The following is a 12,324-nucleotide window of genomic DNA, read 5'->3' as shown; positions in this document are numbered from 1 at the left end:
AGGGTTACGTAGGGGTGCAAGCTCGTCTGCGCTGTTGGTAATCCATCTGTGAAGTTTTTTGGCTGCGAGGTTGGCGTCGGTCGAGGTGGTGGGGGCATCACGTTTGAGGGCGGAGTTGAGCTGCTCCTCTGAGACCTTGCTCCAGTTCCTTCGCAGGGGGCTGGTTTGGCGGCGGTGGGTTTGTTGATGTGGAAGTGTATGCAGTGGTGGTCCGTCCAGGGGGGTTGCGTGGTGTGGCTGAAGTGGATGTTGTTACCTCCTGCGAAGATGGGGTCAAAGGTGTGTCCTGCCTTGTGGGTGGGGGTGGAGACGAATTGTTTCAGTCCAAGGTTGGCGAGGTTGTCCAGCAGGGTGGCGGAGTTGGGCTCCCTGAGGTTGTCCAGGTGGAAGTTGAGGTGTCCAATGAGCATGTAGTCCAAGGAGGCGTGGGGTGCGATGAGGTCGGCGATGTTAGTGGTGAATGCGGATCTAGGTCCGGGAAGTCTGTAGGCGAGGGTGCCTTGTAGGGTCGTTCTGGGGCTGATCTGGAAGTGGAGGTGGAGGTGTTCAGTGGTGGGCGAGCTGACGCTCGAGATGGAGGTGGTGAACGGAGGGAGCTCTTGTGTGCGATGGAAAGTCCTCCTCCTGGGCAGTTGGGGCGGTCCTTCCTCTGGATCTTGTATCCATCGGGGATGTCGGTGGAGATGTCAGGGGCGGAGGTGGAGTTGGTCCAAGTTTCTGTGAGGAAGGCGATGTCTGGAGTGTGAGTGTCGAGGAGGTCCCAGATCTCTACAGTGTGTCTGTGCAGGGAGCACACGTTGAGGAGTATGCACCTCAGGGCTTCTGTGGTGTTGTTGTCCGGTGCGTGGGCAGCAGCCGTGGGGGTGTGTAGGGTGATGAAGGTTTGGTACCAGTGTCAGCAGGAGAATTGGTCGTGGGTGGTGTTCGGCATGGACAGCTGGCAGTTCCTTCTGGGGTTGAGTGCGAGGAGGGCTGCTGAGTCGTAGCGGTGGCTGGTCGGAGATCCAGTGTCTCTGGCGCTGGTCGCGGTCGGGTCGCGGACGGGCGCAGACCGGCTTGCCTTTGGCACGCCATCAGCGTGCCAGCGGCGTGACAGCTGTGTGCGGCCGCCATTAAATAGGGAAGGGGAAGGAAGCGTGGCTGAGAGGCGGGAGCGGGAATCAGCAGAGGGAGGGGCCGCGGGGGAGCAGCATCAGTAAAAAGGCCGGCAAAAACGGGCACGGATGACAAAACAGGGCACAGGCACCCCAAACAAGCAAAAGGGCAAAAATAACAGGGTCAACAGAAAAACTAAAATAACAGGCACAACAATACAAAAGACAGACAGAGACAAAACGAGCACAACACGCAGACAGACAACTGTAGAACAGCAGAAGAGCAAGACTCTCCCACTGGACCACCAGGGATGAGGCGCAGACAGGAGCCTGCGGGTGGAGGAGGGCCTCAAACACCTACCTGGATAGAGGTGTCAGGGGCAGCGCCAGGCGACTCCACAGCGGAGCTGCTGGCACGGAGAGCGGGACTCTAGTCAGGAGGTCAGAGGTCCTGCTCAGTTGCCCTTGCAGCGGCCACCATTAAATAGGGAAGGGGGGAGAGAAGCGCAGCTGGGTGGCGGGAGCGTGAATCGGCAGGTGGAAGGAGCTGCAGGGGAGCAGTGACAGTATATAGGGTGGCAAAAACGGACACGGAGGACAAAACAGGGCACAGGCACACCAAACAAGGAAAAAGGGCAAAAATAACAGTCAACAGAAAAACAAAAATAACAGGCACAACAATACAAAAGACAGACAGAGAGAGAAAACGGGCACAACACGCAGACAGGCAACAGACAGTAGTGGAACAGCAGAAGAGCAAGGCTCTCCCACTGGACCACCAGGGATGAAGCGTAGGCAGGAGCCTGCGGGTGGAGGAGGGCCTCGAACACCTGCCTGGATAGAGGTGTCGGGGCAGCGCCAGGCGACTCAACAGCGGAGCTGCTGGGACGGAGAGAGGGACTCTAGTCAGGAGGTCAGAGGTCCTGCTCAGTTGCCCTCGCAGCGGCCACCATTAAATAGGGAAGGGGGGAGAGAAGCGCAGCTGGGAGGCGTTTGCAGGAATCGGCAGGGGAGAGGTGCCGCGGGGGAGCAGCGGCGGTAAAAAGGGCGGCGAAAACGGGCACAGAGGACAAAACAGGGCACAGGCACACAAAACGGGGAAAAAATAACGGGGTCCACAGAAACTAAAAAGAACAGGCACAACAATACAAAAGACAGACAAAGAGACAAAACGGGCACAACACGCAGACAGACAACAGTGGAGCAGCAGAAGAGCAAGGCTCTCCCACTGGACTACCAGAAATATAAAGGTGTCATCGGCGTTAAGTTAGTAGAATGTCTACATATGAAACAGTTCTTCAGATATCTGAATGTCTTACGTTCTGAGGGGACCACAGCCTAATTGTGACTCTTGGGGTGTCAGCATCACGTCCTTGATAAAATATATTGGGAAAAAGATTGATATGAGGTTCAAAGCAGGAAGCTGATGTCTTAAAAGGGGCTACAAGGAATAAGTAAGATGTACATGCATGTAATCCAAGTGTACATCATAGAATCTGGTTTGTTCCAACAGCAGACACAGACGCCAAAGCGGATGATCTGTTCAGTGTCAACAAAGAGGAAGAGCGACAACAGAACAATTCTCCAATGCAAAGAAGAAGAGAAAGAAATGACTGTGGGAGAGCAGGTGAGGAAGGGTGGATGAGATATTGGTGCTAGGCAGATTCAAAACAATGGCTACAATCTCAGATAAATGAAGTATGCCCTTATTAATACTATTACAGTTCTACAGAAAGTTCATAATTACGCAGATATTTGGCTCTAAAATGGTCATGTCCTCCTGATCCACTCATCTGCTTAGTTCTACTTAAGAACATCCCTGTGCGGTGCAGAAAATCAGTGACTATATGTGTAGTTCCTATTTCCTGTTTAAGTTTGATGGTGGTTTGATTGTTCGTCTTACTTCCTTGTAACTCTTGCTTATCTTCTCAACCCTCTCTTCACAAGCTTCTCTCATTTTGTTCAAAACTCACTTTTGCACTTAGTCACGCTGCTCTCTCCATATATGTTTCACTTTTGTGCCTTTCCCTCCTCCATTCCTCCTGTCTTCATGCTGAATTCTGCTACTTATTTGATTCAAACCCTCATTTGGCAAAACAGTATTTAGTATGTTATATGAATGTGTGAAGCATCATTTTGAATCTTTGTTACCTTGCTCCCCCACTTCTGATTGAGCTAAAGACCTGAACGTAGAAAGACAGCAGGGATAGGAGCTGCCAAAGAGAGCCTGGGCTCTTAGGTCCAGAGAAAGAGCCCAGGGATGATGTGTGTGAATTAATGGGGAAACGAAATCCGAGGAACCACATTGGAGGAAACCAAATCATGGAAAGACAATTTTGAGGAAATACAAATACATCGAAAATTAAAGGAAACATTTTAAAGGAGAAATACATTTAAGGAAACATTCAAAATCACACACCTGAGTGATGATTACGGGTAGTGAGGTTTTTTATTCAGGGTTCGATTATGTTTAGGGGTGATGTGGGTTTTTTTTAGGGTTCAGGGCTAGGTGAAGTTTAGGGGTTTGGGAGGCTTTTTTTTAGGGATCAGTCATGGATGGAGTTTAGGGTGGTATGGGGTTTTTAGGGTTTAGAGTTAGATGGCAGGTAGGGGTTTTAATGTTTTTTTGGTTTTACAGATGGGTGGAGTTTAGGGCTGGTGAGTGTTTTTAACGTTTACTGATGACTGGAGTTTTGGGAAGGTGAAGGGTTTATAGTGCTCGGGAATGGGTGGAGGTTAGAGTTGTGTGAAATTTTAAGGTTTAGGGATAGGTGAAGATTATATGTAGAAAGGATTTTTAGGGTTCAGGGATGGGGCAGTTCAGAGGTGGAGATGAGCTTTAGGGGTCATGAATGGGTGTTTTTTTGGGGTGTTGAGGGTTTTTAGTGCTCAGAGATGACTGGAGTTTAGGGGTAGTGCTGGATTTTAAGGGATCAGGGATGGGTGGGGTTTAGGCTTAGAAAGGTGTTATTAGTGTTCAGGAATGGGTGGAGTTTAGGGTTAGTCAGGGAGTTTTAGGTTAAGAGATGGGTAGACTTTAGGAGTAGAAATTACTTTAAGGGTTCAGGGATGGGTGGAGTTTAGGTGTCAGAGATGTGTGGAGTTTAGGTGTGCTGAGGGGTTTTAGGGTTCAGGGATGGGTAGAGTATAGGGCTAGAAAGGGCTTTTAGGGTTCAGAGATTGGTGGCGTTGAGGGGTCAGGGATGAGTGTAGTTTATGAGTGGGTAAGTGTTTTTAGGGCAGAGATGGATCATGTTTAGGGGTGGTGAGTGTTCAGTGAATTAAAAGCATCCAAAGTAGTTGTTTGACAGTGTAAAAGATATAAATCCGAAATAATGTTCCCTAATGTAAAGGACTGAAGTAAATACTTTCGAGAAAAAAAAATCTGAAAGTAACACCAGCAATCATTTCATTAAACCTTAAAAATAAGTATTGAGAAGCCAAATTTGAAAAAAAGATATTCTATTAATTGTTTTTTGTGAAATGGTAAATGCCATCCATCCTGAAAATTTCCATTAACCATTTAGATGAAATGGTTTCTCAGGTAAGCGTCCAGTGAATCAGAACAGGTTATATACATTTCCTGTAATATGACAAACTTTCTCAATCAATAGGAAAAAGACTAGTTTAATGACAACAGATGATCTTAAAGCTCTTAAGTAGTAGGGGAGCCTTTTATTTTTGTAAATGATAGTTTAAAAACAAAATTTTTGAATGTTTATAAAAGCGACATTTATTAGCTTCTTGCACTTGTCCACAGGATTTCCTTCGCTAGATCTGGACGCTCCTTTGAAGAAAGAGGAAGAATCGGGGGCCATTTTCCTTGATCATCTTGGAGCCGAAATTGGGGAGAGCAGCAGCGACCCCAGCTCAGGTACAGCTTCTGATTTTTCCAATGACTGAGACTGCGCGGTGATTGGCTCCCTACTACCGAGTCACAGCCCCAGAGAGAGAACTTAACGTCTTGGGTTGGGACAGTGAGTGCCCCTTTGTCGTCACATTGCAGAGAGCTGAAAGAGAGTCGCCCAGTGGTAATCCTCTGGGATAAAGAATGACTGTAGGTTTATTGAACAGAAAAAAATTAAAAAACTATTTCAACTTCATGTATTATATTGTTGCCATTGAGGGCCATACAAGTTTGTAAAACCAATTATAAAGAACGATCTTTGAGTAAGTCTTTATTGTTTGATTATTAAAAATCATTACAATATTCAAAACATAGACAGCCATAATCACCGTAGTTCATATAATTCATTAGAAAGAAAAATCTAAGAATAAATAAATAAAATAAGGGAGGCCCACAAAAATGTCATAAATTTCAACAAACATGTTACTTATACTGTGAATAATTTGGGGATAACATGCTGCACTAAAAACATTGATACCACATACACACAGTCTAACAATAGCCTTTCTGTTGTCAATAAGCATCATCAATTCCGTGGGCATTTCAGTGACCGATGAGATATCTCCATATTAACAAACGATCGTTGCGTAATCCAGTTTTTAAAATTCAAATCTATAAAGTGACTGCGTGCTTATTTCACCGTACTGCGCAACAGAATTAAAAACTATTTTTTAATAAAAATGTACTGGTGTCTATTGTATTTACTGTAGAATTATTAAAATGCCTCTGAGCAATAAAGCGCCTACGTGCAGTGTCTCGATGCTGACCCAAGCAATTAACATTAAGTTTCTATGAGCAGGCAGGATATCAGTAAAGTGCTTCCATGTGCTACATTCGTTCCTACTCCCCGTTTAATTCCGAATCAAATTTTTTATCTGCTATAAGGAAAAACTTAACAAATTGTCTAGTTAGATGGATCGATTTCCCGGAAAGGCAAAAGATTATTGCTTGATGACATGTTCTCACCCCTTGTTCAATAAAGGTGGGTTTCAACAATGTTTGCCTTTCCTGTAGTAGACAAGGACAAATACACACAATATGTATTAATGGCAAATACACACAATATGTATTAATGGCAAATACACACAATATGTATAAATGATAAAGACACACAATATGTATGAATGTTTCATTGGTAAACCCACAGAGTCGACAGTTTGGTGTTAGCCAATTGCGTATCCATCTCAGGGTTCAATCCTTTGTTAGATATTGAACAAATCTTAATTTTAAACATTCATCCCTAATAAATGGCTGTAGATGGGGGAGTAAATTGGGCTGGGACTCCTTTTTATTAAAAGAATTAATGATCAACCAAGCATGATTTTTTGCTGAAATAGCTTCCTTAAACAGCATCATGGATAGAATGTTTGTTGTTCGATTTAAAAGATGTTTAAGGATGTTTTTGTTTCTGTCCCCATAGTTGAAAGGCTGGAGGTTCAAAGACCCACACCTACATGCATAGTCAGATTTTACAAGTTCTTGCCAACACAGGTTTACAAGACTGCAAGGATCGGATAAAAATAAGGAGTATAAGCTTTTTAGTAATGCTGATTTTCTTACTAGGATTGGCTCGACATGCCAAACTCCAGTCGGATATTTGCATGTCCAATATTTTTCGGAATCCTAAAAGTGGATTTAAAAACCTTAATTTGTAATTTATCCTAAGATTTCAGAATCTTTGCCTTGGAAGATTACAGACCCGTAGGCTAAATGGGGAATCGTCTTGGCCTTCATGTATTTAACTAAGTGCTCGTGGCTAGGGCTTAAGAGTTTGTCGTGCTAGATTCTAAAAGCAAATGAAAGGGATGTAGCTTTGGCCTTTAAATTGGTAAAATTATTGTTTAAAGGATACCCTATTATCAAATGTGATTCCTAGATATTTGTAGACGTTTTCTATCTTTACTGTTTCAATTACAAGCCCATTATCTTTCCATACATGTGTACCAGGTTTAATTAGCCCTATGTCATGATTTTCATTTTTTTAAATATTGAATTATAAGCCATTTGCTAAAATGTAGTTGTTAAATGAGCCTTTTAGCTACTAGGGGGCAGGAAAACCGAAAGGCCGCAGGGGTGAGTTCAACCCCATTGGCAGGCAGCGGTGAATACTGCCTCCCCGGTGCCCAGACGCCTCACTTGCTGCACCAGCAACAATGGGGGGCAGAGGACAGCACGGGGTGCAGAGCAACAAATTGGACAAATACACCTTCCATAAAGATCAATCGGAGGCACTCTCCTCACACGTGAGCGACAGCAGCGACTTGAAGACTGCCAAGCCAAAGGAAGTAACTCTACAGGATGTGATGGCTACCCTGCAGCAGATGCAAGCATCCATTGGCTCCATCTCGTCCGACATATCCCGGCTGCGTGCAGATATCTCTCCAAAATAACCACCAGACTGACAGAAGTGGAAACCACTACAGCGAAACTATCGACGGACACAGCGGCCCTACAACAACAGGTCCACCAGCTGGAGCTGGCAACCAAGCATATTGCTGAAAAACTCGATGATCAAGAAGGCCGCTCGTGACGCAATAATATTCACTTGGTCGCTGTTCCGGAAAGCGTCAAGGGACCGGCCCTGGACCTCTTTGTGGAAGACCTCGTCCAAAATCAACTGCAACCGCGAGGTCTATCACGGTTTCTTTCAGTGGAAAGAGCGCACAGTGTGCCGGGGGTAGACCCAGACCAGGCGCCCCCCCCCCCCAGTCCTAAACTGGCACGCATATTTAACTTTCGGGATCGAGACACGATTCTCCAGGCTGCTTGTATTGCCCCTCCACTTAAGGTTGATAACAGTAATGTGACCCTCTACCCGGACTACACAGCTGCTGTGTCAAAGCAACGCCGCAATTTTCTTGATGTAAAAAAAGAATTGCGTAACAGAGAACTCAAGTATGCCATGCGCTTTCCAGCAAAGCTACGGATGGAGGCGGAAGGGAAAAGCTGGTTCTTCACTACACCGGAGGAGGCTCACGAACGGCTGGAGGGATGGAGGCCGGCCACACGACCTGGACGACAAGGACCGAAACGACAGCAACAATTCACTGCGATGGGAGCAGAATTGACAAACGCTGAAGCATCGACCGGTACTCAACTGAACACAGATGGCCACTCAGATTGACACTCTACCCAGCGAGATCCTCACCTAAGCACTATAATGCATGTCAGCAACACCACACGAAAGTAAAAAGATGCGAACGTAGTGGAGATTTTAATACCATATAGACCAGACCTATGATTGACCCTGTGGTGTCGCACTCGATGATTCAACGAGCTCCCGGTGGCTGATCTCACGTACTACCCACGATGATACTCAGGGGTTGAGCCAAGTCACGGAGAGACACAGATGGGTTTCAATGGACTACGAACACTCAAAGGGAATGGACAAGAAACACGGAGTAACTCACCCCCTTTACGCAAGTACATAGTTATGGGGATAAGGCACTCTGCTGAGTTGGGGTGGCGGGTAGTTTTAAATCAGCGGAGCAGGGAGGCAGGGTGGGAGGAGGAGGAGGGAAGGGCACAGTTAATGGGGGAATTTTATTGTTTAGTTCTAGTTTTGAAATTGACACATGGTACATACTCACGGTGCACACAGGGCGATAACATAATGGGTTCTATGCTACAGACTCACCACTCAATTCCAATTGAAGATGGCCACGACGCACCTCCACAGGGTGGATAACAACCCGAATCCCCAGCCAGGGACAGCCTGCCCCGCACACCTCCCATTCAATATATTATCATGGAATGTAAATGGCCTGGGTGATCAAATAAAACGGGGATTAGTTTTACAATATCTAAAACGTAAAGGGCCTGCTGTTACACTTCTCCAGGAAACACATCTCACGGGAACGGCCTGTAAAGCCTTGGACAGGTGGCGATTTAAAATGGTTGTACACTCTGACTTCACCACTGGTTCGCGGGGAGTAGGGATCTTGGTCAATAAACGCTTCCCCTTGATAGTCACTGGATCTCGTAAGGATGATATCGGACAATTTGCTGCAATAACATGTCAATGGGACAGTAAAAGTTACAACATAGTGACGGTTTACATTCCACCGACACTACACCAAGTAACTTTCCCAGCTCTGGGGACATTTCTGTTGACTCTCCCACTTGGGGAACTCATACTAGGGGGTGATTTTAATGCTCCTTTGGACGCCACCATAGACAGAAAAACCCCCAAGGACCCTAGCGGTGCAAATCTCAAACTAGCAGAGTTCAAGGAGGCTCTAGGCCTAATAAACGTGTGGAGAAATAGATTCCCTACTGAGAAACAATACACATTTCACTCGGGCCTTCATAATAGCCTTTCCAGATTATATTATATTTTTACATTAGCAACGGGCTGGTGGGGGTGACTGGGATCGAGCACCTACCCGGGGTATCTCAGACCATTCTCCAGTACTCATCACATACACCGCCTCCACCCCGAGACGGCGTAGGCTGTTCCCGCTTCACCCGTTACCTCAAAACCGCAAGATCAGCAATGGTCTCCTTAAAACGACGGTGAACTATTTTGCGGTAAAACCAACACTCGGTCCGGTCCCCAGCAACATTGTGGGAGGCTTACAAAACAGTTTTGAGAGGGCAGGCTATCTCCCTGATAGCTGGTCATAAGCAGGCTCAGCAACAACACATTGAGAGTTTAGAACAGGACCTATCCCGGGCGGAAGCGGCTCATGCGGTAGACCCTAATGAGGACACAACACACAGGGTGCACTTAACACAAAAAGAATGCAGGGCCTACGAATGGGAAGAAGCAAAAAACAAACATACTAAAACACAACACACTGTCTATGAACTAGAAGATAAGGCAGGAAAACTCTTGGCATGGCTGGCTCACAAGGAGCAAGCCAGTTAATGGGTGGCACAGCTCTGGCTTGACAATGGCGAAATAACGACAGAGCCCCAACCAATAACGGAAGCCTTGGCGATGCATTATAAAACAGTTTACACTCCAACAGCCACTAATACGATGGAGGAAAATTTAGAATTCCTCAAAGACATAAAAATGCCCACACTATCCCCCAAAGCGGTTGAGACTCTAGAAAAAGACCTAACGACGGAGGACCTAGAATTGGCAATAGGCGCCCTGCACACAGGAAAAGCGTTAGGGCCCAATGGAATTCCGGTGAAATATTATAAGAAAGCGGCGCCTCAAGTCGTACCACATTTACTTAATATGTACATTGACAGTCTAGAACAAGGAGTCTTACCCCGGGATCAGCGCCTGGCCACCAAAGTGGCAATTCCTAAACCCGGCAAGCCATCGCATGAGTGTATGTCGTATAGACCAATCTCTTTAATCAACGCTGAGGCAAAAATACTAGCAAAAGCGCTCGCTATGCGACTGCTGCTCCATCTCGCCACCGTGATCCACCCGGATCAATCCTGATTTATGCCAAATCGTAACAGGGCACTTAATCAAAGGCGCTTGCATGGGGTCATGGCATGTAAATCTACTATAGAAGAGGATGCAGTTATTTTATCGCTGGATGCACGATGGTGTTCGACCTCGTCGAATGGCCCTTCCTATTTGCGGTACTTAGATACTTAGGATTCGGTCCCAAATTCTGCGCTTGGGTCCAGCTACTCTATACACAGCCATTGGCGCAGGTTGTAGGGAATGGACATATATCAACAGACTTCCCGTTAGGTAGAGGGACGTATCGCCACTGCTCTTCGCGCTGGTTCTGGAGCCGCTGGCGGCCTGGGTGCGTCAGGACCCGGTCATGCGCGGTTTGAAATGGACCATGGGCTGGGAAGGTCGCATCTCGCTTTATGCGGACGATATAGTGTTGTATTTGGCATCTCCGGCGTGCTCAATTAACTGCCTTTTAGATATCTGCGCGTCATATGGACGGGTATCAGGATACACTATTAATTGGGCAAAGTCGCTTCTCTATATATTGCGCGGCTCCCTACCGCGGCTTCCACGGGAATGTGACATTCAAATAGCTGATGGAGGGTTTAAATATCTGGGGATATATGTAACACACGATAAAACACAATTAATTGCTGAAAACGTCACGAAACCCCTGATGAGGTTCCGACATGATGTCAAACACTGGCACTCACTCCCACTAACGTTACTGGGAAGAGCAGCCCTCTTCAAAATGATGGCTATCCCCAGATTCCTATATGCGCTACAAAATACACCATTCCCCCTTACTCCAAAATATTTCACGGAAATAAATGCAGAAGTGACCAGTCTGCTGTGGGACGGGAAGGCGCCGCGCATAGCCCTAAATAAACTCTCGAGAAGTTGGTATGATGGGGGCATTGCCCTCCTCTGATATCAAGTTATACTACTGGGCTTTTCAGCTCTTTGTTATAAATCAGTGGCTTCACATATCCCAGAATGACCCCGCATATCGTATGGATAGGCACCTCCTGGGAGCTGCAGGGATTATGGGTGCACTTTACAACAAAGTCAGGAAAACCAACCTTACAGGTCCGACAGCGCACACTATCAGCATATGGTTTGCGGCGCAACGGGCGATGGGCTGGGAGGGAGTAACGACACAGGCCACGCCATTATGGGGCACGGAAACACTGTCAAAAACGGAACTGGGGGTCTTGCGATAGACAAATATAAATATATATATATATCTGCATGTGTCAAAAGCTACCAAGACCAGGAGTGCAAAGACAGAATATCATAAGGAGAAAATAGAGAAACAAGAAAAGGGACCCTTGAGCAGAGCTTGGATACCCATCAATTATCTAAGTGATCAGTCCTATCATCTGGTCATCCATCCCAATGGAAGATATATCTCTTGATCATAGAGATTATCTTGTAAGGAATAAGTTCTCTCAGTCGGATCAATGAAGGAACATCAGATGATCAAGGAAAAAGGTCAAGCGGTATTTCGGGCTCTCGTACCTCCACATCAATACAGAAGAAGCCAGGTATAGAGGGGAATTGGACTTGCCGACCGACAATTCTTACCAAAAGAAGATCTATAGAGAGCGATTAAAAACTGATCTAAAAAAATTCACAGCTTGTAAAAAAAAATATTTTCCATCATTCCATCAATACATAAAAAAACTTCCCCAGTTGCGGCTCGGAGCCAGGAGGTGAGCCGGATGGTTACTCTCTGTCAGGGTTCCTAATGCTGGCCTCCGAGCATGAGGCGACTGGGAGTGCTGGGTCTGTGCCGAGGCTGCAGCAGCCCAGATCCTGGGAGAGCAGAAGTGGCTGGGCACCGAGCAAGACCCCTTAAAAGGGAGCAAGAAGGTTGCAGTGATGCTGCGTACACCAAGGGGGTTCTCGGTACATTGGCATGATTCCAAGTGGTCTTTTCACTGGGT

The 12,324-nt window shown here is 46.4% G+C and overlaps 1 protein-coding gene across 4 annotated transcripts in view; it reads left to right on the top strand.

Annotated features, from left to right (window-relative positions):
* The window catches only part of LOC146783127 (zinc finger protein 777-like), a 166,917-nt gene that overhangs the window by 39,814 nt on the left and 114,779 nt on the right, over positions 1-12,324 (top strand). For all 4 annotated transcript variants that reach the window (XM_085637609.1, XM_085637610.1, XM_085637607.1 and 1 more), the window contains exons 4-5: positions 2,608-2,721; positions 4,855-4,968. In XM_085637609.1, the coding sequence (XP_085493735.1) occupies positions 2,608-2,721; positions 4,855-4,968 (228 nt within the window). The remainder of the gene's footprint in view (positions 1-2,607; positions 2,722-4,854; positions 4,969-12,324) is intronic.

Source organism: Triturus cristatus, chromosome 12 (assembly GCF_964204655.1).
Source record: "Triturus cristatus chromosome 12, aTriCri1.1, whole genome shotgun sequence".
Classification (NCBI taxonomy): Eukaryota; Metazoa; Chordata; class Amphibia; order Caudata; family Salamandridae; genus Triturus; species Triturus cristatus.
Note: the sequence above shows the minus strand (reverse complement) of the source record. Positions and strands in the feature narration are given on the sequence as shown.